At 44.0% G+C, this 27,955-nt stretch overlaps 1 protein-coding gene across 2 annotated transcripts in view; it reads right to left on the reverse strand.

The window, feature by feature from the left end:
• Window positions 1-27,955, reverse strand: part of Myo16 (myosin XVI) — a 422,801-nt gene that overhangs the window by 316,629 nt on the left and 78,217 nt on the right. The window contains exon 1 of one of the 2 annotated variants that reach the window (XM_040733404.1): window positions 19,787-20,263. The exons of the other annotated variant lie outside the window; for it this stretch is intronic. Within the exon in view, the coding sequence (XP_040589338.1) occupies window positions 19,787-19,814 (28 nt within the window). The 5' untranslated portion in view covers window positions 19,815-20,263. Of the gene's footprint in view, window positions 1-19,786; window positions 20,264-27,955 lie in introns of those variants that run through there. 2 annotated transcript variants of the gene reach the window in all.

Here is a 27,955-nt window from a genome sequence, read left to right on the forward strand (position 1 = left end):
TAAGTAGAGGGCCTGAGAATGCTCATTAATATTAAGGAGGAAGAGATTTCAACTTTCAGATTATTCAAAAAACTGCCCCATGTTTGGTTTATTGACTTTGAGCTCCTGACATTTTGGCTTCTGTTGCTGTCCTGACTTGTCATTAGATACCTAGGGAACTGTCAGGCCACAGGAAAACCCACAGAAGGAAGCAGTATCCCTGGGGGCCATGCACTGATGAGCACGGTGTTGACAGAGAGGATAATCTAATACACAGTGGTCCTCTGGTTCTTAGCTCTGAGGAAGGGTCACTTGGTGAAGCTGCCAATTAACTTGTAAGCAGTGACAAGCATGATACATCAAGCAATCTTTTACAGGCTTCCAAAGAGATCCTCAAAGGTGATGAGTCAACAGGTTAGCCACAGTTGCTAAACTTCAAATCCGCACATACTCACTTCTAGTGTATTCCCCTTTTGCTAGTTTTGTGTGTGTGTGTGTGTGTGTGTGTGTGTGTGTTTTAAGATTAGCACACAAAGTACTGTGTTTCCTTGTGACATTTTCATGCATACGTCTCAGCATACCTTGTTCTAATTTAGGATTTTTAACATATTCTATTGTTATATTGTACCAAACGCCTTGATTTTTAGTAGTCTATAAGTTGATTGTGGTCTTAAAGTGTTTGATGTGCTGTGCTGTCTTTTGAGATTACAGGAGAGTCAACAGTGACCTGTGTAAGAGATTCTACTAGCCTGTTAGCGAGCACATAACAGATAACAGCTAAAGAAGCAGAAGTTCTATATAGCCACTGTGTGTCTGCAAACTCTATAAAAGGGGCACTAAACATGGCCCCAGGGGATGTTGTGCATGGCTATCAGGCAGAAGCAAAGACAAGAGATGGGCTGCATCCCATCACTGAAAACTTCTCTATATGTCTGACTTCCTCATGACAAAGTCCCCAAGGCTCATCTGGGCAGTGACAGGACTAGGACTAATAGGGACTGATCTCTTTGCTGGCCCTCCACCGGGTGTGAGATCTCACATGGGCTGTCTGGTCTCTGCTGTCACTGGAGACAATATAGAGATGAGAGCATATAATAAGAATGCCCACAGAAAGACTGTGTGTGTTTATTGCTGTGGCAGGGACCTGCACAGATTAGTGTTTCTTCTTGGAGCAGTTCCTACATTGCTCTCACATTTTGTGCTATTCTTGCACCTTCTAAGTGCCTCTAAGCTCTGTGTTCATGGAGGCCACTTGTCACCAGTGGCCACACTTAGAGCCCATTGTCACTGCCTAGAAGGAAACCTCACACAAATGAGTGCTTACTTTGACTTGACTGAATGAAGCATAAATGTCCACGGTGCCTGGCCACTGGTGGTTGGGGAACTATCATTGTCTCAACAATTTGCATCAGCCAAGGTGCTACTGGATTTTATTTATTTTTCCAGAATGCTAAGTTGTGCAGTGAGAACACTAACATTACTAAATGAAAACATTTACCATTCCTAGCTACAGAGTGGTGTGCAAGGGGTCTTTGATTTATACTGTTTTGTTTGTTTTGATCATAGTGTAAATTTCCAAACATGGTCAACTTCCTGTACCATTGTGACATCAAAGAAGAAAACATCATAGAAAAATATTTTTATGACCATCCGTTGACCAAAACTTGGAAAACACTTGAGTCACTGGGTAAATCTACTTGGTTCCATTCAGTTGCTAGAGTACATGGTGACATTTTAGGTGATATTTTGTGGCTCATCGAGACCCTTCTGGAAGTTTTCACAAGTTAAGACCTTGTCACACTCTAAACAAAGGTAAGCTGTGTTCCACGGCGGCTTCTGTCCTTGAATACCCACACCCTGATGTCAAAGTCACTACAGAATGGCTTGCCTAGCTACTGTGACTGATGGCTTTCCTGAATTTTTGAACCAATTTGGAAGCATATTTTTCTTTCATGAATGGGTTTCACATAGCTAGGAAAGAATAAAATCTGGCAACAGGCTCAACATATTGTTGGCACAATTGGGAATATAGAGCTTTTTACCCAATTTCCCAAACAAAAAGGGAATCTTGAAAACAAAATACACAATACTGTAATTTTCCACATGAAATGAAAGAAAATATGCTTTGCAATTTGTAAGCAGAAAATGGATTTACGTAAATTTAGGAGGGTGAATTGCATTTTAGGACAACATCTTGTGTCTGTAGTTTAAGGGAGGCCTCTGCCCAGATCACACTGTTGGCTGGGTTCACAACTGTTTCCTATAGCCTATATGGTCTGGAGACTGAAAGGCCCTCCTAGATGTCATAAACCACAGTCACAGAAAGGCACATAGACTGTCAGCATGAGCCAGTGAGAAATTGCCTGTGGCATGCTTTAGAGCAGGGGATAGCTTTGCCCTTTGCCCTTTGCCTTAGTGTTCCCTTTTGCCCCCGTTCCCATATGTGTTTTCTCTGATAAGCAACCCCACGATACGCAGTACGTCTGAATGTTACTCTCAGAGTTTTCTTGCAAGCAACACACTCAAATACATCTAAGACATATTGAAAGACACACACACGTGTATGCATGCACACACACATGCACACTCACATGCACACACACACACAACATATGACACGCACACCCCACATCACACACCCTCTACAATGATATGCTAATGTCCATAAGTTAAAATTTCAGACAGGCTCTTTTTCCATAGCCAAGTCTGATTTGGAGCTATGTAGTCTAGGGTGGCCTTAGATTTCTGGGACCCTCCTAAATATCCTCAATACTAGGATCACAGGCATAAGACATATTGACTGCTATAGATTATATGTAATGTTTATATATTATATTTTATATGCACATAACACACACACAAATTAAATATATGCTTAATCTGTACCGATGCAGATTTACGCAGATTGAACATACTAGTACTATGAGTGTTATATGATATTTTTAAAGATAAAAGTAAAGCAAGGAAATGATGACACAATGCTAAGGAATTAATGTGGGTCTCTATTTGAGTCACATGTGAGTTAACTTAAGTGTGATAAAAGGTCATGAGGAGAAACCCTGCGGGTGTCATACAGGAAAGCGAATCCAGTGAGGAGATAAGGATGAAAACCCTGGGTCAGATTTCGGGGATTCAGCATATGAACACCACGGTGCAGTTTGGGAAAATGTTTCCAGGCAACAATCAGTCCAATCAGTGCAGTTCCAGGTGCATAATACAGCCTAAGGTGTGGCCACATGGAGACTCTTTTGCACAGTACATGTGACCATGAGGGTGGGTTCTATAGCTAAAAGGCCCAGAACCTAGTGTGGTCTCTGGCGGACAGCATAGAGGTCAGCAGGACATAGAGTACTTGTGATATCTCCCCTCAGGATAGCTAATGGTCTAGGGAGGGAGGAATCTGGGATGACCATTCCGGGGAGCATAGGTGAGGTGTGCCTCTATAGCAAAATTGGGTGAGGTTTGCCTCCACAGACAGCGAATGTCCACTCTCAGCTTTCAACGGAATGAAGGTATTCGAATTTTATCTCCTCCAAGGAGGAGTCACCCCAGCACCATTAAGATTCCTGGTTCGCTCAGTGTTTCTCTGGGAGTATGAGGACCACTGTGCCCCCAATAATGTCTGAATATAAAGCTTAGAACTACTTGAATAAAATGTGAAGAAAGACTCCATGGCTTTAGATATAATTCCCAAATAGAGGGATCACCAGTAGAAAAGGACAAGGAGAGTTGACAAAGTCTGTAAACCATTAAGCATCAGATGACACAATGAACTTTATGAAAAGACAGCCTGTAAGAGAAGTGACTCAGACCATAAACTATCAGTACGCTGGCATGCAGAATACAAACTGAAAAACCAAACGACATTATTAAAATGGGCAAACACAAAAGTGTCCAGAGATGGCAAACAGGTGACCCTCAGCTTTTAGGAAAATCCTCCCCATTACTAATCACGAATGCAAGTCAAAGCTACAATCAGAAGAACTCATATCTGCCACAATGGCAATGACACAGAGAACAAGTGTCAGTGTGGGTATGGAGAAGGTCAAACACTCTTGTCACAAAGGCAAGATGGTACAAATGTTACACGGAACATGACAGAAGCTTCTCAGAGAGGTCAGAAGTGGAACAACCACCATGAAGTAACAACTATGTTTCTGATAAACATCACAAACATTGGAGGCAGGATCTTGAGAGATGCTATACATCCAAACCTGGAAGTCCACAGATGATAAACTACACAAAGACACACATACAACGGACTGTTAGCCAACATAAATCTCATCACAGGCTACAACATGGATGACCCAGGAAGACATAGTGGGATGTAAGATGAGTCCATCAGGAAGAGACCAGAGTGGTTGGATTCTTCTTCCACAGATGAGTCAAACTCCTTAAAAGTGGAAGTGAGTTTGTGTTCAACAGCAATGCCTTTCGATTTGTGACATGAAATATTATGAAAATATGTTCCAAACAGTATGTGCATACTGACCACTCCCCAACCATGCACACATGGTGGTGATGAAGATGAATTCTGTTATATTTCAACATTTTAATTTGTTGGAAAAAATTCTAAAAAGCTGCAACACAGGGGCTTTAAAGTCAATGCAAGGCTTATCTGCTAAGAATGTAATAACAATCTTAGTGTTGATCGCACTTCATAAAAAGGGTTATGTAAATTCTGAAAACCAAGAAGATGGGCACAAGGGAAGAATGAACATGCTTGCATACAGGTATTGAGCACACACATGCTCACATGCACACAAACACACACACACATACACGCTCACATGCACACAAACACACACACATACAGGCTCACATGCACACACGCTTTCACACGCACACACACACTCACTCTAGTATCTGCATCAGCAACTCCTCCCTGTACAATTACTCTTAGCATCAACTGTACAAGACCAAGAGACTTTCTGTGTCTTTGTTTTTCTCTTCTGCATAGAAAATGGCAATAAAACAAAGGAATGGTGAGGATTTTCAAAGACAAGAACATAATTGCGTCTATGTCCTCCCCCAGCTCTGAGTCTACAATGAAGCACGGAAGTCTTTAGAGACTGTGAGATTTTAGCATCTTTGTAATCAACTTACAGGGATCTGCCCTTCCTTACAGAACAAAAAAAATAGAAAGAAATTACATCTCAGCAAGATGCACACATTACAATCTGAAGAGGTCTGAAGACCGAGGTTTCACAGCCTCTCCCTTAACTCTTTTCTGGAAGTTGGAGACTTAAAATATTTAAATAAACTTCAGTTATTTGAATTAAGTTTACGACTCGCTATTTTTCAGATTTCTTTCATCTTCAAGCTTCTTTCAACCTTTAAATTTTATGTGCCCACTGGATATTTCCTGGGCTCCCATCCAATTATTTCCACCTATTCTAGTGAAGGAATCTGATAAAGGCCCTTCTCGTTTTAAACGAAAATGGAAATGAAACAAACACGCATGGATTTACTGCGTAATCTCTATCTCTGCACCTGCTTTCCTCAGGGTTATTCTCTAATAGCAAGTGACTTGGCCATGACATACAGCCTCGTGGTACAGAATGAAATCACTGTATCCTCTGTCCTTAGTTTCTGGGTGGCAAAAACCTGAACATTGCTCCCCAGATGCCCGTTCCTAGTTGCCGTCTTCCAAGGGAACCAAACCTGCTGGTTTGTCCTATCACTTTGTCTCCACAATGACTCCTCCTGCCAAAGCCCTTCACAAAGATTTGCCCGACACAGGAAATTCTAGCCAGCCAGAGTCAACCCAGCTTCATCCAACCCAACGATCTGCAGCCCCACGGTTGGGTGTCAACCATATCACATCAGACCTACACTTCACTGAGTGCTTGCTGGGATGGTCGCTCAGATGTGTTTCCTTTCTGCGCCTTTCACAAACCACACAAGAAGGAGCCAATGTCAAATGCAAGAGAAGAGCCAGCAGGGGGTCTGTCTTCCCAGATGTTCTCCCGGAAAGGCCTCTTCTGGAATATTCCAGGCCCATAAGGTCAGAGCCTCCTCTGACAGCTGCTCAGGGCAGGCTATGCTGTGGCTCTCAAGGCTACTGATACTGCAAACCCCAGGAGTGCACAGCCAGCTTTCAAGATTGGGGAGTGGGAACTGTCACTTGGTTCATTCCAGAGAAGATGGGGCACTGTAGTTGAACTGGTGTCTAAGAACCACGGACTCCTGGCCTCCTCATGTTACAGCTCCTCAGGGTTTTCTTTGGGTTCTCATGCAATGGAAAAAAATTTAGATCCTTTGTCTCCAATATACTTATTTGAGCCCCAAATACCAAATAACCCTGAGCATTGTCTGAATCTACTTGAACATCATACAACCTTCATCATCATCCTCAACTCCAGTTGGGACTCAGCTCCCATTCCTACCAGACAAGGTATTTACTAAGCAAACTGCTCAGTGTCCAGGCTTTCCAAACACAGGGTCTCAGCTTCAGCATCCCCTACCCTTTCAGAGCACAAGGTTCAGTCTGAGCCCTGAAGCAACATCCTAAGGTGAATAAAACATGGTCCAGATACTACATCAAAGATCATGGGTTTCTACTCATTCCTTCTCAAGGTCCTTCATTATAACTCCAGGCCATATGTCCATACATTTCAGTTTCACAGTTATAAGTAAAAAAAATGCATGAGTATTTCATATTTATGAACCTTAAAAGTAAACATCTAAAGTGTTATTTTGATATAAAATGCTTCATTCCCTAAAGTGGACCGAGACAACATTGAAAATCACATTTAATCCTAATTCATGGTGTTTATTCAGTCTCTTTCTAGTACAAATATAGTAGGATAAAATAGAATTGGAATTTGTATTCTTCAAAGTGGGAAGAGACTTGAAGTTGAAATGATTCCCATGTCTATTCACGTCCATTTGTAACAACTTTCGGATGAAGGAAAGTCTTCAAGTTCCACCCACAAACCAAAAGCAGAAAAAGGACAGAGGTTGAGGATCGGGGTCTGTGTGTCCAACATGAGGGCACCAATTATCTCAGAACGTGCTTACTGCATCACACACCATGTCCCTCGCCTCTAAATACCACACTCTACCAGCTAGCCTTGTTTAAAACACCAATTTATCTTCACACTGACAGAATAATAGTGTGGGAGAGAAAGTTGGTCAAGAGTTAAAAAGTTGACCATCTACAGCCCACCCTGTCCACTGAAGGTCTCTGTGAAATTAGGCCCATTCACACTGGCACACTATACCCTACCTTCAACCTGGCTCCTATTCCCAACATGGAGCAAGCCATTTGCCTCTTACCTAGCACAGTCTATATCTTCCCAACAACCTACATCCCTTGGGAAACTCCTTTTCTCTGTTACTTTATATGGTTCCAGTTCTAACCAGCAAGAAGATTTCCCAGTGCACCTGCCCAACAGGACTGAAAACTGATGTTGACTGAGGCCGTCATAATGTCTCAACACTGAAGAGGGTCAAGGATTAGTCCTTTGGGGTATTGTCCTAGCTTAGACAGCTCGGGATCTTTCCCTGATGTCCTATATTGATAAAAAATAATACATGGAAGACTTATTTTATGGGCATTAAGATCATCCTACTTGCACAAAGACATTTGATACCAAAGCATGTCTTTTCTGAGATATAGGGAGAGGTGGACAGAGAAAGAAAAAGAACAAATTTATTAGTTACATTCTCATATACCGGCACCTGCAGGACCTGAAGGCAAAATAAGTTAAGTTTTAGACTTTCCAGGAATCCAAGGTGTTTTCCAGAGAGGAGAACTGGTAATTCTGTTCTGTGTTTAAGCCACTATGTATGACTTTCTGTCAATGGCCAACACGTGACTCATGTAGAAAACAATTGTACACCCTTCAATGACATCTGGTAATAGTCAAACTCTTAATGGAAGATTTGTTTATTTTTATATTATTTGTTCCACCTGTATGTATTTGTGTATGCATACATACATACAGGCAGGGATCAAACTTGGATTGGGAGGCTTGGCAGCCTTTATCCATGAGTCATCTCACTGACCACTCTTCTATTTTTGCAGTGAACATACATCTCACAGGCTCACTAAAGGTTTAAATTATACAGCCCATGACATATCCATTACATTGGTCAGTTTTAAATGAAACTTTCAGGTTCTGACTAGCTTCCTATTTCCTGTTCAATACGTATTGTCCATAAGACAGAATACAAAATACCTCCAATCAATCATCAGCTATTAAACCAGCTATTGATGTGCTGCCTTCTCTGCCCTTAGCTGTAAAGTAAGGCAGGGGAAGCCCCTGCTTACCCAGGTACAGGCACAGGACTGAGACTCACATGCTTTTGAAAAGGGGGGGGTGGAATAGAAGTCAGCCAACTGTGTTCGCCACTACGCCACATGCCAACATCACCTACAGAACGACCTCACAACCCGTAAAGGGACACATCAGTCAACACTCTTCTTCCTCCTGCCCTGGTGTCCATGGACTCTGTAAGGTCATGGGCTGCCCCCATTTTAATTCACAGTGTGCAGCAACAGAACATGTCTGGGGCCATCCACAAATCATTCATGCATTTACTCACTCATACACCAACTCGCTCATTGAGATATGTTTTTAAGAGGCTGCTTAAGCAAAGTTCAGTATTCGCATTGGTTGGTTTTAAGTTTAATCAATTTTGCCATCCTTCAGCTTACCAACTAACAAACAGGGAGTACCCTGGAATCCAGTTACAGAGAGGGAGGAGGGATGAGCAAAGGAGTCAAGACCAGGCTGGAGAAACCCACAGAAACAGCTGACCTGAACAAGGGGTTGCTGATGGATCCCAGACTGATAGCTGGGGAACCAGCATAGGACTGTTCCAGACCCTCTGAACAAGGATGTCAGTTTGGAGGTCTGGTTAATCTATGGGGCCTCAGGTAGTTGATCAGTATTTATCCCTAGTACATGAATGGACTTTGGGAGCCCAGTCCACATAGAGGGAAACTCTCTCAGCCTAGACACATGGGGGAGGGCCTAGGTTCTGCTCCAAATGATGTGATAGACTTGGAAGATCCCCTATGGAAGGCCTCACCCTCCCTGGGAAGTAGAGGGGGGATGGGATGAGAGGTATATAGGGGATGGGGGTGGAGGGGAAGGAGAGGCAACTAGGATTGACATATTGACATGTAAAACAAGCTTGTTTTTAATTTAAATTTTTTAAAAAAGGAAATAAAAAAGAAAAAGGGAGCACCTCTGAAATATGCCATTGAGACGACATAAGTGAGACACCAGGATGAAAAGGAACTGGACTGACTTGGGGTTAGTCCCAAAGTCTCCTTAAGGGACAATAAAAGCTAACCAAAAATGATGTTGGAGAGTTGTTATCTCCACCAGCCACACTGGCTGCATCTGTAATCTGAATTCCCACCAGCAGGGGACACCAGGCCACATTCTTCTAAGTAGAGGCAATTACCTAAGATGTGTTCTATGTGTACCCGGTGAGGTGACTACCAAGTGGCTCAGGCCGGCTCTGCTTCCTCCAAGAATAGAGTGAAACAACATACAACTCTTCCTGCATTCAGTTCACGAGTGCCCTGTGGGGCTGGTCTCAGTGGAGCCCCCTGAAGCTGAACTGATAGGTGGTGGTGCAAGGAATAAAGAGTAATGAACCTGAAATTTGGGGGACAACTCGGTCTTGGAACAACTGCACATTCTTCGGTAAAAAGGCATAGAAGTGTGTTTTGCATCCTTGAATGAGGTACCAAGAGGAATGGTCTGCCATTAATTTTTCATTTGTTGCTATCTCATTCAATCCATAACTTCCTCTTCTGCTACGCTCACTAGAATAAAGAAGAATGGTCAATTGATTCCACAAACCATGCATTAATTGTATCTACCTTTCCTGTCATTCCTCATTTCTAGATAATAAATAATTCAAGTCTCTTAATATCCCTTATTTAGAGGATATGGGCTTCTTGCCTTTAATTATTTTTCTCAAGCCCCTTACTCTCAGCAAAAGACCTTTGAAGAGAAACTAAACAAACCAGGGTGGCAATTTGTGTGCACCACTGATGGATGCAACGTCATAGTGCTTCTTTTGAGTTTTGTTATCTTCATATAAAGGACAGAGAGCTTCTAGTTAGATACCTTAGATATAACAATCTCTGGAGATAACATATCACTTGACTTTTCCAACATGACCTTTGGGTAGCATCCTGAATACACAATACAGTTAAAAATGCCTTGGTTGGCGAATCTTTTAGGTATAACTCAAAGTTGAATAAGCCTTCATTCCTTCAGAAAGCAATGAACAAACCATCCCTGGTTTGAGTCTGCAGCATTCACCAATGGCTGTTCTCACATAGTTGTTACACTGGAATGGTAAGGCCATCGGTTCTACTCTGGCCTTCTCAGTTATAACAGTGAGTGAAAAGGCAGTTCTCCCAGTGCCAAGGACTACTGAATCCCATCTTTCTTGCAGTTGTTGCTGGGATGGTGGCATTGCTCCTGTTGTTGTTGGGGTGGTGGTTGGGACCATTTTATTTTCACAAGCAATTGGAAGACACCACCTGAGTAATGTAGTACAGCACCAACACAAACCTTCCGTGGATTTCGTTTCACTCCCTGTGGATACTGAGCAGACTATTTATGACTCCAGACACACAATGAGATACAGAGGAATCTCAGTGTTCAAAGCCAAGGAAGAGATTCACAACACACTTGTGATCCACTGTTGGTAGTGATCATCCATTAACTATACTCCCTGACTTTAAAACAGATGTTTTTAAGCACTAAATCCTTCTCCAGTTACCCAGTGTGTGACCTCTTGGTAGTCAAGGTGGACATGAGTTGCATGGAGTCCGTTTGGCCCCGTGATGGTTGAAGTCACTGTATTTTTAACTTGACATCCTCTTTTTCTATTGGCTCTTCTGGGTGTGTAGGCAGTGAATGAGGCCCTTGTGGAATGTTCCCAAGCATGTTCCTCATGCCTAATCCTGTCACCTGTACACACACTGCCTGGCACCTATGTTCCTGATTGAAGACCTCTCAACTGCTTTGTGGACAGTTCATCTTCACTGCCTTCCTGACACCCCTGACCTGAGCCATCTCTTGTCTGGCTGCTGATTTCTTCTCCTTCCTCATCTTAGTTATCAACAGCATGCTTATGACCCCCATGTCTCTGTTGCATATACCCCCACTTTCAGCTTTAGAGCATTGCTGTGTGTGTAACACTCTTCACGGTGACATCAGGGCAGTCTCCTCTGAGAGAGCTGAGTCTGCGTCTTCACCGTGCTCCCACCTGAAGCTTACAGATACTGCCACACACGGTTACCTGTTACAGTTCCCTTTGTTTCCGCCTCCGCAGTGTCCAGACCTGCTGTGTGACGAGTTGAAAATAGATCATTCTCTAGTGCCAGTCTAATGAACAGGAACCGCATTTACAACAAGGTCACCACTAGGTTTAAGACAGGGGAGCGCCGTGGAGTAACCCTTTTTGTACAGTGTGAATACAAGTTACTCTCGTTAGTTTAGTAGAGACCTGTGGACTCAAAACTGAGAGGCCCGCATGTCAGCAAACCTGACAGGGATCTGTGTCACACTATCTGGAGAAGAGAAGGCAATGTGTGGTGGGAGGGATGAGGAGTCAGACATAGATAGTCACCTGAGGTGATGCAAGGAGATACTCAGTGGGGAACTGTGGAACCTGCAGTCTGATGTATCGGGGGAAAGTTTGGGGATTTAAATGAAAGACAAGACATCTGGCTGTTTGTGCTAAGAAATTGTGTGTGTGTGTGTGTGTGTGTGTGTGTGTGTGTGTGTGTGTATTGCGAGGAGGGAGCAGTCTTATATACAGACTTACAGCACAGTGGAGAAACCCCAGGTATAAGAATTCATGTTCTCATAATTAGAGGTTGATGCCAGTGGGGCAAGGCCGGGGCTGTAAGCCAGGACCAGAAAACAGGATGCACCTGTGGTTATTGACTGACAAGCAACTCACAGAGACCCCATGAGGGCTGGGGCCCAACAGGGTAGGTGGGGCCTACCCTCTGTGGTAGGAGCAAGCCCTGTTACCTATGAAACTGCTTCAGAGAATAAGAGTTTTGAGCTCATGGTCAGTGGTCGTTCCAGCTCTGCAGGTGGTCTTCCTGTTGTGCCTGGTTTGCTGTTGGGTTGGACAAGGCAATGGAGCCACATCTGGAGGGCCACGTGGACTCACTCAGTTGGCATAGTCCTCTCCCTCCCAAGGGGTGGTTTGTGGTGATCTGTTTATGAGAACACTGAGAGCTGTTGGTAGAGTAACTGGTTCTCTAGCTCTGCTGCAGAATTGTGTTCTGTGTGCTTCCACTGCTTTCCAGTGAACTCAGAGGACACCCCACTGGCCAACAGAGGGCATCTGGAGTGAAGGGGAACCTGGCTGACTCACAGTTTGTGAACTAATGAGATGTGGTAGATCCTAATATACAGACATGAAACTCACATTACCCCAGACCTCAGGCTCAACACAAGAATGCATACTCTGGGAACAGAGAGGAACTACCACAGACTCTACTCACAGCTTTGAACCTTGTCCCTAGAGTTGGAAAATCCAAATACTAGAGGGCCAGGGAGAAATTTCTCCAGCTTTTGTCCTTTAACTATATTACTGGCATTTTATACTTTGTTTTTTATCTTTTGGGTTTATTTGCTACAGCTCTCATCTAATTCTTTTTCTGTTTCTTACATTGTTTCTTCTTTTTCTTTTATTGAATTTTACTTCCTTTTTATTTTTCATTTTTCTATTGCCCTATTTCATTTTATGCTTCTATTTTAATTAATTTCCCACTTGTCAATTTGAATTTTGCAGTTTCTTCTACACTGTTCTTATTGCCCTGTGTAGGAATAGTTATGTAGTAGCTGTCTTTAATTGCTGGTTACTATGTCTCTGTATTTGATTTGGTTTGATTTGGTACTGTTAGAGAAACTTGCACTCACCCCTCTGAGTGGTTACAGGGAATAAAGCCCAAAAGAAGGCAGCTAACTAAGAATACCATCATACCAAGCTAGAAAAATGTTGATCCCAGAAAATACTCACAAAACAGAATGCAACAGTGTGACAGACCACAAAAATGGTCCATCCAAGATACCATAGCTATTCAATATAGGCACATAAAGACATTGAAATGTTTAAAATTCCCAGTAAGAATTCCTAAGTTCAGTTCTTGTTATAAATGATCTCATAAAGGGTCCAAATCAGCACATTAATAAAATAAACGAGTCGCTCAAGACTTGGACGAGAAACTCAATAACTTAGAAGAGACATTCAGTGAATAGAGATTCTAACATGTGAAACAAATGGAGATCCTTGAAATTAATCAATAGATAAATGAAAAGGCTCAACAAAAGAATTGTTAGCAGAGCAGACCAAGAGGGGGAAAAATTTTCAGGTAAGGAATACACAGTTACAGTATTATTACTTTCAGACAGTAAAAAAAGAAAACATAATAAGACAGTCATGACTCAGTAGCTAAAAGGCCAAATCTACAAATCTATGATGTAGAAGAAGAAACAAGATGTAATATAAAGGCATAGAAAACTATTCAACAAATTACTGCAGAAATCCCCTTACAACCGGGACAAACACAAACATCTCAGCACAGCGGAATTTAAGAGCCCAACAGATAAGACTAGAAAAGAACTTTCTCTGTGTTATATTATAATTAAAATGCTAAAAGTACATAATAAAGAAATAATCCTGGATATTTCAAGGGAAGAGCATGATTTCCTTATGGAGGGGATCCCACCAGAACAACAGCAGTCACCTCAGCAAAAATACTAAACTGATAGTCAAAACCTGAAACAAAATATCTGTTAACAAAACCCATCAAAATTACCCTTTAAATTGGAGAATAAATATGAAGATTCATCATGATAAACATACTAAAGAAATCTATGATCATTAACACAGTACTGCAGAGGGAATATAAAGGACACGTTTGCACAGGTGTAAAACAAAGAAAGACATACAAGTGTGACCTCAGAAAGGGTCAAAACTCACCAAAAGAACACAGTCACACAAAGGGAGAAAAAGACAGCTGAGAAGCAGACATTTTTAACCAACTAATACAGCATGCCTCTCAGGCAGAGGAATTAGCACACGCCTTCAAATTAAGCTTGTATTAGTCACTTCTATATTGCTGTGATAAAACACTGTGACCGAGGCAATTCATAGAGAAGAAGGATTTAGTTTGTGGATACAGTTCTGGAGCAATAGAAGTCCATTGCCGCCAGGGCAGGCAGACGTTAGGCACGGTGGTTCGAGCAGCAATCTGAGAGCACACACCTTCAAACTTCAAGGGGAAGCAGAGAGAGTGAACTGGAAACAGCTGGTGTATGACTTTTGAAACCTCGACCTCAAAGCCCAGCTCCAGTGACACACTGTCTCCAGCAAAACAATCCGCAGACAACCGCCAACTGGGACGAAATATTCAGATGCCTGAGACTACGGTGACACACCTCATTTAAACCATCACAAGACTGCATGCGCAAACGTATTTCATTTAAACAAAGAAGTAGACTGGTTGAATGGATTGAAAAAGCAAGGTCCACCTCTTTTCTGCTACAACAAAATCACCAATCTGATACAGACACATAGAGCCTGAAAGTGAACCGGGGGAAGACGACTTTCTAACTAAATGGGGTCTGAGAGTAAGCAGGAGTAGTTACACTCACATGGGACAAAGAACACACCGCACTAAGACTAGTCAGAAGGGATAAAAATGATTCTCACCTATTAAGGAAGTGACCCATCGGTCATGAAGCTACAACAATGACGGACACTTTGATGCCATTCATGAACTTTGATGAGCAGTTTCATAAGACCAACACCACCAGACATAATGGACAGACAGGTCTAAATACAATAGTTATTGGTGGCTTCAACACCCCATGCCCACCAGAACATAAATAATCCAGTTAAAAATCTAATGATGACGCTGTGGTGGCTTAAACATAATTGGCCCCCATATTCTCATAGGAAGTGGCACTGTTAGGAGGTGTGGCTTTGTTGGAGTGGGTGTGGTCTTATTAGAGGCAGTGTGTCACTGTGGGGACTGGTTTTGCGGTTTCCTATGCTTAGGATGCCACCAAGTGTGTCAGTTGACTTCCTGTTGCCTGTATATCAAGATGCAGCCAGCACCACACGTCTGCCTGGACACTGCCATGCTCCCCGCCTTGATAATAATGGCAGAACCCCTGAAACTGTGAGCAAGCCACCCCAATTGAGTGTTTTCTTTATGAGAGTTGCTGTGGTCATGGTGTCTCTTCACAGCAATAAAAATGTAACAAGACAGATACTTCAGAGTCCATTCCTCTGGTCACAGATCAGGTGATTTGAACACACACCTTCAGGATGTTTATATCAACTGCAGCTGCACATGAATTCTTCTCAGCCCTCTATGAGGTTTTCTTTAAAATCATGTTGTAGGCCATACAGCAATACTTAAATAAATGAAAAGAATGAATAATGTCTGATATCCAATCCAATAACAATGCAATAACGTTATTGTCAGCAACAGAAAACCTATAGGAACTACTCAAACATGTAGAGACTGAACAATATGATATTGGACAATATGAATGACTTGAGCATCATTTAAGTGGTAAGTGAGGATTTTAAAAACATCCCTAAAATGTGAGAATAAAATTCAGAATTCGTACAGTCTAATATGCTGTGACATGAGGAAAAGAAAAACCACTTTTTATGAGAATTTCTTTATGGTCTGTTTGATATTGTTTTATATCCCAATTCTAGGACCGGGTCACTGGTAATTTCCATAAATTATTTTATAACACCAGGTTTTGCTACTTGCAAAAACCAATATGGTTTTACCTATTTATTCTCTACCTCAGTGACCTGAGTCTTTCAAGTGAGTATGGATATTAGCCAGATTGTGTGTCTTTAGCTGTAAACCTATGCTTAGAAAACAGTAGAAATCTCAGAAGAGATGTCTTGAATTAATGAGTCAAAAATGGAAGACAGAATGAAGGAAACATGATAAAATGAAATGCACACAGTTCAGTTAAGAGAGACTGTTGTGTGTATGTCCTTAAAGTAACGTTGAGTGGGGGGGGCACGGAAGGAACAGACACCTCTCACTCAACAAACAGTCGATACAGTGAGATAGACCCAGAGAGAGTACATATCACATTAAAACAGCAGATGTCGAGTGAGGGTGTAGGTGTGGATCTCTCCAGACACAATAACCAGCTTTAATAATGCAATGCCCACACAGGGCCATATGGTCAGACCCATGGAACACAAACAGCCCTTAAAATCATTGGAAGTCTGTATGAAAGTCCTGTGCATGGACACTAAACCGTAGGCATGCACAAGTGCAAGCTTTGCCTTGGCATACACCTTCTTCAACTCTGCTTCTTCGTGACCTGAGAGACAGTGTCAAGCTAGAAATCAACCGACGTTAGGGTAGAGGCTCTACTGTGTGCTGAGCTTCTCTAACACGGATTCAGAGTCCTGAAGCCCGCAGCGGAAGGAACGTAAGGGTAGAGGTTCTACTATGTGCAGAGTCCTGAAGCCCGCAGCGGAAGGAACATAAGGGTAGAGGTTCTACTGTGTGCAGAGTCCTGAAGCCCGCAGCGGAAGGAACATAAGGGTAGAGGTTCTACTGTGTGCAGAGTCCTGAAGCCCGCAGCGGAAGGAACGTAAGGGTAGAGGTTCTACTGTGTGCAGAGTCCTGAAGCCCGCAGCAGAAGGAACCACTGGCACAGTGAAAGAGGGATGAGGGCAGGACACTCCATGTTGGAACAATTAAAGAAAGAAGGTGGACTCTCCCCATGGAGCTACCTGACGCGCAGCTCCGACCAGAGGCGCCCTCAGCATCAGCATAATCTCTCCTAGAGGCCTTCTGGGACTTGGCTGCTGACTCTGCCTCATGAGCAAACTTTTTGCTCTACTTTTAGACACCACTATGTAAGCTGTGTCAGGTTTGCACGGTGAGACCCATGCTTGTGCCAAAGGGAAGAGTACGTAGAGAAAAGATCTGAAACTCTACCTCCCTGAATATCTGCTCACACGGCTTCAGAGTTTCCTTTGTCTGGTGGTAAAAGCATCCGCCCACCGCTGACAGCGCGTTCTCGTTTTCTGAAGACTTACCTTGTTTTCATTCATGTGCTTGTGTGTGTGACTAAGCGTGGATATGTGTGAGTGAGTGCAGGTGCCAGGAGAGGACATCAGATCCCCTGGGGTGTATGTAGTTACAGGCAGTCATCAGTGTAGTTACAGGCAGTTATCCGTCTCTCCGTGTAGGGGCTGGGAATCAAACGTGGTGCTCTGCGAGAGCGATTGACTCTCTTCACCTGAGCTATCTCCAGCCACACTATTTGCAGTGCTGCAAAGAAGGAATCGCTTCTAAAAAGGTAGCAGGTCAATGACCTTTAGATCAAGGTGGCACCTTTCAGAGCGCAAGACCTCCCCCCCCCCCCAGTGAAACGAGTACTTCCCCAGGTCACTGAGGGATATCCTTGAGCATCAACATTGGTTACCCAACACTGCCCAATGGCTGCCTCTGCCTCATGGGGCCCACACGACCTACTGAGGTAAGGCCAGCAAAAGTTCTTCCTTCTGCCCAGGAATCTGCTCCCTGCTTGGCTTTGAAGGTGAGACAGCAGGAGCAGAAAGTGGAGGAAGCCACACAGGAGGGGAAAGAGGGAGCAGGTAGGTTGTGAGTGAGAACCAGTGTACCTTGTGTGAGCGCCAGGTCATGAGAATGGACAAAGCCACGGGACCTGGGAACACGGGAAGCTCAGGTGTAACTCTTGCACCTTGAGATGTGACCCTTATCAATGATGAAGTCTCTTCATTGTTTTCTTACTCCAGATGCCATTAAGACCCATGGATTAAAAGCACTGACTGCTCTTCCAGAGGACCCGGGTTCAATTCGCAGCACCCACATGCTAGCTTACAACTGCCTGTAACTCCTGTTCCAGGTGACCTGATGCTCCCATACGGGCATACCTGTAGGCAAAGCACTGATATGCACACAAGAGAACCTAAAAAATATTACCCACAGTTTATGATAAGTAACAGCCATTGGTTGTCTCAGGCACAGTAAAACCCAGCTTGCACAGTCCACCGCGGAGGCTCGACCTGGAGCGCAGTCCTACTCTGCAGCTAATACCTCAGGAAACAGGTTAGTTGTAAGTAAGCACTTCCTAATTGCTTTGGTAAGTTCGTCAGGAATGCTTTCCCCCGAGCATGTGAAACACTTCCATTAATGAACACTATTAGTTCATTAAATTCGTTAAGTTGTCTGCTTTTGTCTCTTACGGTGCCTAAAGCGTCCCATTAGGTTTGTGCCTCTCTCACGTGTCTGGAATTCTGGTCGTGTCATGCACTTGAAGGAGTTAAGATGAGGCAGGAGAGGGCAGCCTCATGTGCTGCCTGGCCACCACCACCCCCTCCCCCAAGCCCTCCCTATTCCAGCCCACTGTGCTGCTGCCCACGCCCCTCCCCCCTCCTCTTCCCCTCCCCCACACCCCTCCCCTGGCTGCATTCCACCAGGTGTGCTCATCTTTTGGAGGTGAGCCCAGGCTCCCAGGTGACAAGATGCAGAGGGTTTTGGGAATTCCCTCTTCAGAGGCCAGACAGGAACATGACAGCACCCTGCTGCTGCAGTAAAAAAAAAAAAAAAAAACGTGAACCCACTGTTTGGACACCAGCCAGGGGAATTGCACAATGTGTGTTACCAGGTCAGTCACTTTGGGACTTAAGGGGTTAAACCAAAGACTACTCCCTGATTCTCAAATATGTTGCCTGGTCACAAATTTTTTATCGGTTAAAGTTAATTTCCAAATCTACATGCTGACCAGTACATTCTTCTTTGGTTCTGGAAGCAACACTTCTGAGAGAGGCAATCTATTTTAATCTATTTTAATAATCACAGGGCTATCACCCTCTTGTCTGTTATCCAACCAAAACAAGAGCAAGACAACTATTTTCTCCTCAAGCATTTGTTCCAGTCTCTTTTAAAACAAAATGCCAGATCTATTTAAACCACATTCTTTCAACAAGATGCCTACTTAACATTGGCATGCCCTTGTTGGCACGTCCCCCAGCAATGTCACCTGTCACTATGAACGTGTAGAAGTTTTCAGAAGTGCTACAGAGAAAAGAATTCTACCCAAAAAGCCGGGTTTGCTCTAAATATGTCCTCTTAGACCTTGTCGCTACCAGGAAGAGGCTTAGGTGCAGTAGAGTCTGGCTCAGAGCACCCTGCTGGAATTCCAGTCTTAAAGCCATAGGAGGGCTGCGGGCTGAAAATTCCGTGCCATAGCATCCGTGCAGAGCTTGGGCGCAGCCTCTGCAAGGTGAATGGCACAAGGACGAAAGTTCCCAGCCAAGGAGAACCCAAAGAGAGGCTGAGAGGAAAGGCACCAGGTACCACAGCAGCACAACTCGAGAGTGAGGTGAATCATTAAATGACTTCAGTCATGTATTCCCCAAGTAAGTTGTGCAAACATCACCCAAACACCTTAATAGCGTGGAAATCCTTCAACAACTTTTGTGTATATGTTTCTTTTCTTTCTCCGCTTTCAGCACCCCACATATCTTTTTTTATGCAGTAGTTTAAGGATTTTTCACGATACTGCCTTTAGATAAAGAGAGAATTATTTTAGAAGGGTAGTCTGTCAACTACCCTTCACAGCTACCAATTCCTGTGCCACCCATCCGGATGCCACACACCAGCACAGCTGCCTTGATTTTGGCATGTGTTTAAAATAACACTTGAAGACACGAACACACACACACACACACACACACACACACACACACACACACACAAGTCAGCAAACCTACTTACAGCACTTGATAAAATGATATTGAGACATTGTCCCTTCTCAGGCATGAATCCTGCCGTGGGTCCCAGCATTCTCTTCTGCTATGACTGTTGTCCCCGGGAAATGCATAATTTAGGGTCCCTGATCAGGTAACTGCACCTCAGAATGCATCGCTGAACAGAGGTTCCCAGTTCACAGTCTCGCTGGAGACATCAAACTCATTTCCATTCTGCAGCTGGAGTTCGGAGCAGCCCCCGGGGTGGGTCTGAGCCACTGCCTCTGCATGTGCTGCCCTAGCGCCCTTGATTGACACTCTCCAATGCCACGACCCCGGGAAGGGTCGCTTTAATCGGTGCTCACGTGCGGCCACAGCCTTCCTCTAGCGTGGAGGTGGGTGCTGCAGTGCGGCTGGCTGGCTCTCCCTCCCAGTCCTGCCTGCTAATGGCTTCTCAATAGCTTCCCAAATGCAGAAGAGTACACTGAGGAGGGAGCAGGAGGGAGAGGCTGCACAGGCATCCCGAGTCCCACTGGAGCTCCCTATCCTGTGCCCCGATAGGACAGGCTTCTTAGCTGGTGGCCAAGCTCATTATTTTTAGTTGCACCACCAGTTGCTGTGTGTGAATATGAAATGGACAGCAGGAGCTCAAAATAGCCCCTCCTTGGGACGGGAGCGCTTGGATTTGCCTCTAGCCCAGGAAGCGTGCTCACAAGGCATCATTCTGGTTATCTATGCAGAATGCAAAATTTAAATTACCCACAGAAAGCTGTTGATCTGCACAGCTTTAAAATTTAGGATTTTGCTACCTCTGCAGACTGCAATTGAATTAAACCGCACAACCAAAGCCAGGGAATGAAGTTTTCCTGGGATGCAATCAGAAGGGAACACGTGGTCTCCCGGGCTCTATTGTAATAGACATAAAGACCATACTTTAATAGCTAGTTAGCCAGAGAAGGTCATATGTAACTCACTTACAAATGAGAATGTGTAACTGGTTTGCTTTTGTAAGTTAACATATTTTTTATTTCTAACAATATTTTTATTTATTCGCTGAGATTTTCATACAACGAAGTTTGATCATATCCATTCCCCTCCCTGAACTCCCCACCCACTCAGTTCTATGCTCTGTCTCTCTTTTAAACAAATGTATGGACACAAATGTATGGAGTCCAGCTTGTATTGGCTAATCATTCCCAAACGTGGGGTCTGCCCTGGAGTGTGCCTGATATACCCAGTGCCACTCCATTAAAGAAAACTGATCTCCCAGTATAAGTGTATTCACTGAGTCACATGTGGGACTATACCCCAGCTGGACGTCATATACTGCCAAATAAAAATGCCAGCTTTGGGGACGGGTTACTGAGTCATTGACTCACAGTTTCCCTTAGGTCCCAAGCATTGTGGGTCACTGTCAGTGCTGCTGGTCACCCCCCACAGCCTGATGGTAAGAGCCTCCTCTCACTGAAGACGCCACTCCCTCTGTCACAGGACATGGAGAGATTGAGTCGGCACTCCCTGGAAGCTCCACCTCTACTGGCTAATGTTTACAGAGCTGGAAGGCGCTGTGCACATCCTCAGAGAGAAGAGACCATCGTTCTCACCCAACTATGAACCCTGCAAGCCACAGTGACGACTTGGATGCAAGGCAATGTGTTTCTCATGATGACCTTCTTTGAGAGTTCACAGTCATGGTTTGTTTCAGCCTTTGAAGTGTTAAAAAGTGATGTGTGGGGTGAAGGTTCACACCTTTCTGTGGTGGAGCATAAATCTTGTGTTCCTTTATAAATAAAACCCAGTGAGTCTGTCTTTATTAAATACGATTGTGAAAGCTAGACCTGTACAGCAAGGGGTCATGAATACACTTCAAAGGACAGTGTCCTAACCATCATGGCCACACCCTGTCACATTTCCCTTCAAAATTCAAGTTTAGATTCTAGCACTTTCCAGAGTGCCTATTCAGGCAGAACTTCACCCCACTTTATGGATGGAAAGTGTGGTACCTAGTCTCCACATATAAATAAGACATATAAAGCTGTTGGTTACATTTTTGGTGTCCAATAAAGTGACTACTAAAATTAACAAGAAAAATATTTTTACTATGTGTTAAATGGCCCTGCACACACTTTAACATTCTCAAGAATAAGGAAGGACTTTTGCCTTTGTTAAAGTGGATTCTTCATTATTCATCCATTCAATAATTATCATGTCCCTGTTTTCTGTGACCTGTAACATGTTAGGTGATTGTCAGGAATGAAAATGTGTCTAGAAGAGGTCTGAAATGCAGCCTTTATATACAAGAATAATGTAGCTTGGTTTTAAACGACTTTGTTATGGTTTGCAGTGGTCCAGAAGGACATCAGACAACTGTGCATGTGTCTTACCGACCAGCACGAAGAACATGACATCTTCCTCTTAAACCAGCACAAGACTCCTTGTGCACAGCAATTCCACGATCTTTGGGGTGGTGTCCGGTCTCTTTAGGGAACTTTCTGCCACCCAGTTACCCCACTCCTCATCTTCACACAGACAGCCAGTGTGCTGTCTGCGCTCCTCCCCATACATGAAGTTCTGAGGTCAGATGCGTTCAGGGTGATACTCTGAATGTGCACAAGCAGCCTGCATCTTACGACAACCAAGTACCATGATTCACTCCTTAAGACGAAAAGCATGAGTCCAAGAAGACATTACGGAAGTATGATTGATTGACTAGGACCCAGTGATCTATTTTAAATAGCTTAAACCCACCTCTGGCAGAGCTCCGACCAAAGTTACATCCCTGCCCTTGAGGTGCTCCCTGGTGAAACGCAGATGTGTACCAAGCCGTGCACCGTGGTGCGTGAGAAACAACGCAAGCAGGGATGTGGTTCCTGGAAACTTGCAGAGCAGCAACACTTGGCACAGCCGCTCTGAGGAAACAGGGATGAATGTATAGAGTGTGAAGAGCCTTCACTTTGCCTCATGTGTTGGAGCTGTATGGAAGAACTGCACTATGTGTGTGGTGATGCATTGTCTATACTCAAATAAAGCTTGCCTGAAGGTCAGGGGGCAGAGCCAGCCACTAGTTAACCATAGAGGTCTGTACAGACAGCCAGGATGTGAGATGGCTGGGCAGAGAGGGGGGTATAGGCAGGATAGGACAGGAACTTAGTCTCTTTTCAGTCTGAGGATTCCATAGAGGTAAGAAATCTAGGGGCTGCCTGCTCTGTGTCTCTGGTCTTTCAGTTTTCATCCCCTAACATCTGTCTCTGGCTTTTATTATTCAAACGTATTAGCATTAGTGCTACATATACATACGAATGCTGCACAGGAGCTGTACATGTGCTGTGCATGGGATGTGCGTGAGCTGTGTGTGAACTTTGCATGAGCTGTGAGTGTACTGTACATGAGGTGTGTGTGAACTATGCATGAAATGTACACAAACTGTTCAAGAGAAATGTTTGAGCTATGCGGAGACATGTCATTTTTACACACTCTCAAGTTGTCTTACACTGACTTTGAAACTTTGTGCCCATTTTGTAAACCTTTGAGGACATGCACAGCCAAAAGAGATGCATTTTCATTTTCCCATGCCTATCAAACACGAACTACTTCCTTATTCAAGTGTAACTATGATGGGAACTTAGATTGGATTCCATTACCTTTCATAACATTGGACAAAGGATGGCTTATAATTTATTACGTTTCCTGAAATATAACTTTCCTAAGAAACCCAGCTCTGGCAGGGATCACAAAGATCACATTGTAGCTCTTAGAATCACATATTTTATGGGTAATATCAGATTTGATGGTAGCAGTAAGGCAGAGCTGAGACTGCAATGGATATATCCCTAGAAATTCATTTACTCTGTGGAATTGGTCAGTAACATAATATTAAATACAAACGTTTGAAAGGAATTGTTTTCCATTGCCAGAAAACTCACGACTAATAAATTATTTTGTTGTTATGAGTGAAAACACCAAGAATATTTCCAAAGCACTTTTTATTTATTATCCACCAAACAGCTGCTCGCAGTTCACACTATTTCTGATACAAACATACGCTATTATTTTTCTTTTAAATGTAATCATTATTACACACCAGGTATTTTTTTTTCAAACAAGCTAGATGATTCCCCAGCTTTTAAGAAAAGTGAACCCAGAACACCGCAGTACTGGCAAGCATTTGACAATGCTCATCTGCTCAGAGAGTGTTATTTACTGCGTCCCGGATCAGATACCTCACCCCAGTTCTACCGAGAACCCACGCTATCGGCAATGCAAGACGGGATCCACTTTCCCAATCTTTTGAGAGACTATTCCTAGTCCAATAGTTCGTGCATTTTCACACAGTATTCAGTAATGGAATTAAAGACCGAAGCCCTCAACCATCACTACCAGTAGAGAGCATGTGCTTGCTAGTGGGGGTGACGGTCAACCTCGTTTTCATCATGATGGGTTGTAGACACACACAGGACACAGCTCCAAGTCTGTGGGAAGGCATTTCCAGACAGTGGTTTAACTGAGGAGGAGATGCACTTTGAATGATTGTGCCATCACCATGTGGGATAAAAAGCAAGAAGGCAAACTAAACACCAGCCTTTCCCTCTCTATGCTTCCCAACTGTCTGTGCCGTGAGACCGGAGTCTCAGGCCTCTCAGCCCCTGAGCTGATCCCTTCTTTTGCCAGGAATTTTGCCTAAGCAACTAGAAAAGTCACTAACGCAGTGGGCTACAATGCCACCGCCATTTGTAATGCAAACCCAAACTCTAAGACAGGAACATCCTGTCTCAGCTCCAGGAACAGACTGGGGCCTCAGACATTGATGAAGAAGGCCAAAGCCCTGCAACAAATGTGACGCACACCTCCATTACCAAGATCTCTTGGGAATGCATGTCCAAGGCTACCGTCACCACCATCCAAGGTTTCTGGGTGGGTGGGGTCTCGAGTTTGTCTGTGACCATGGAATTAGTCTAATGATTTCAGGCCCCTACAAGCTTGCATGGTCTTTCCCCCAAAGGCAGCGGAGAAGTGGGCATTCTACAGTTGGCTTTCTCTCTCTAAGTCTTCGGTTGACCCTGTTGCTGGAGCCTGGATTGGCCCCACAAGCCACCAACCAGCTTAAGCTCCCATCCTTGATCCACCCACTTGGGAGGCTGACACCAAACTCAACTTGTCCATTAGGCTGTGGCTGTCAGGGACAGAACTCCACACTGGCCTCATACGTCTGAGGACAGAATAATGGCCACTGGGTTTAATGTTACATGCATACAAACCCATGGCAAAGGGTGGGAAACTAAAGCACGGGTTTGCCTGACTGGAAGCAAGACAGGGGCTGCGTGCAGTGCCTTCTGTGTGTTAGCTGACTACTGACATGCCAAACAAGGCTCTCATGCCTCAGAGAGAATATGGTGTGCCAGAACCAAAGACATCCCTGATGGGGAAGTGCTGTGCCACCACGTATTCTGCCGTTGTCATAGGGTGGGCGATGTAGAGAAAGAATGCAGGTCTAACACTGCTGCAAACGAGGCTCACGGCTGCTCTTTAAGAAACAACACATGTGTACATATGAGCTTTGATGAGGTCACATGGGACCCAGAGGCTTGCCGGACGCTCTCACTGCTGGTTTGGGACATCTGGTCACCCACATGATTATTTTTCCTCTAATGGAAATGAAATGTTTTGAAAATTCTCTAGCATCTAGGTAGGTGAATTTGTAAGGTATTTGTATATATTTTTTTCACTTAAATGCAACACAGATATCGAAACCATTGTAATGTGCATTTTGGAGTGAACCAGGAGGAACGTCAGTCTTGATCTCTCACTAAAGTTTGAAGCTGAACCCACGTTTGTTTATCCTAACAGTGAATCAGAGCAGGGTACTGTTAGTTTACTGCTGTGAGCATGTGTGTGTGTGTGTGTGTGTGTGTGTGTGTGTAATCAAGGGAGTGACAGAATATTCTCTGCCTCTTGGATAACTTTGAAGAAAAAAAACAGTTGTCTGTTTACTGAAAATAATACAAATGTTCTTTAAAAAAATAAAATAAACTTTGAAGCAGTTGTATATAGGATTCTCTTCTCATATTTCCCAACTGATAGGTATTGAACTGCAGAACAGACACACGCCTGTTTTATTCGTATAAATACATACGTAAATATGTGCACACCCCATACACACACACTCTCACAACACTGACTGTGGGAACCTGGCTAGCCTCAGATGTCCCCTTTGCCTCCAGGTGCTGGAATTCCTTGCGCATACCACTTCACCCAGCTAGAGTCTTGTCTTTTTTGTTAGTTTTAATTTAATTACCCATGTCCTTGCCTACATATACACAAGTTTACTTATTCAATTTCTACAAATACTTGAGATTTTATATCCAACTCATTTAACCTTGCCGGGCGTTGGTGGCACACGCCTTTAATCCCAGCACTCGGGAGGCAGAGGCAGGTGGATCTCTGTGAGTTCGAGGCCAGCCTGGTCTATGGAGCAAGTTTAAGGACAGCCTCCAAAACAATACAGAGAAACCCTGTCTTGAAAAACGACAATAACAACAAAAACCTCACTTAACTTACATGTGTATTTAACTTAAATTCATCTCAGCATTCTAGCAATGTTTATTTATTTATCCCTCAGTGTTTCAATGCAGTGCTTGGTGTGCTTCTTGGTGACAAATGAAAGCCCCTTTCCTGACAGGTATTATTTGAACACAAAATCTCGAGGTTTTTCCCACGAAGTCTAAAATATCAGTGAACATACAGCATCACGAGAACCGGACGGTGTCAACCTCTTCCAGGGTATACCGCCGGAGGGGGCCTAGGGGGTGTTTTACTGAGGGCAGATGACAAGACAGTCAGTCAAACAGGATTTGTGGCTGTCAAGAACTGAAGAGGAACGGGGAAAAGCAGACGGAGGCCCTTTCTCCTCCTCGTCTCGCTCCCTCTCTACTTAAAGCCTGTGACGTTTTAGAGACTTCGAGGTAAACAACAGCCCTGTGTTAACTCTGCCTGCATTGGGTAATCCTGACTGTGTGCAATAAACAAAAAGCAATTCCAATGTGCCAGGTACTTGTGTGCCTACATCCTGAGTATCCACTCAGCTCACACTCATAAGAGTGACGCAGGGACCGCTATTACTCTTAACTTTGTAATAGTTTAAGACGCTGAGGCATGAAAACGAAGCCAGGGAACATGAGCACTCGGAACGAAAGAGCAAGAACAGATTCATCACGCAGGCCCCGCCACGGGGGCTGCTCTGGCTGGGGAGGAGCCCTGCATGCCATTTGGTGCTCAATGCCATTTTGAAGCTGACTTTTAGATGTTGCATGCGTCATGTGCGGCCCCTCCTGGCATCTGCTTTTCTCCTGCTTTCCGGGTTCATTCCTGCCTCTTTATATTACAGCCACCCTCCTTGCCCTTCTGTGCCTGGTGAGCCTCAACCCTTCCCATTAGACGCTTGCAGAGAAAGCGACAAGGCAAAAACACGGATACAGAGAAGATACAGGAAAAGATGAGGAGGGTCACAGACTGTAGGAAAATGCAGGTTCAAAGGTCGAAGGGTGATGGACAACGTCTCCATCCTCTCCTCGCTCTTTTCTTCTGTGGCTGGGCCGGTGGCACCCGCTCATTGCTCACTGACCCCGGCTTTTATATCCTACACTACATCACATGCACACATACGTCATATATTACAGCAGATGTATGCACCAGGTGGGCCTCTCCCGAGATGTCAATGGGGTGCTGACACCGTATTGTCACCTCTGAGTGTCCAGAGAGATAGACAGTGCAGGGGAGGCAGTCTACCTTGAATACTGCAACGTGGAGAGTCAGCACATCACAGATAAAGAAAAGGGAAGTATTAGTAAAAGATTTACAAATAGTTCCGGCATGGTGTTGACCACCTTTAAACCCAGCTTGGAAAGCAGAGGCAGAAGGATCTCTGTGAGTTCAAGGCCAGCCTTGTCTACGTAGAGAGTTCCATGCTGGCCAGTGCTTACATAGTGAGACCCTGATTCAAGAAACAACAAAATGACCCACAGACAAGAAGTAAGACTTCATTAAGAAAAGCAACGTATATTCTTACCTATGGAATTTCAGTGTGCACAGAGGAATGGGATTTGATTCTTAACTAATATCTCGATGGTGATAATTTCAGGATATTATTATGACCATTAACACTTATGTCTAAGCTGTTTGTATTAGAGGAACTACTTCCACA

Source organism: Mesocricetus auratus, unplaced genomic scaffold (genome assembly GCF_017639785.1).
Source record: "Mesocricetus auratus isolate SY011 unplaced genomic scaffold, BCM_Maur_2.0 Super-Scaffold_100031, whole genome shotgun sequence".
NCBI classification, from domain to species: Eukaryota; Metazoa; Chordata; class Mammalia; order Rodentia; family Cricetidae; genus Mesocricetus; species Mesocricetus auratus.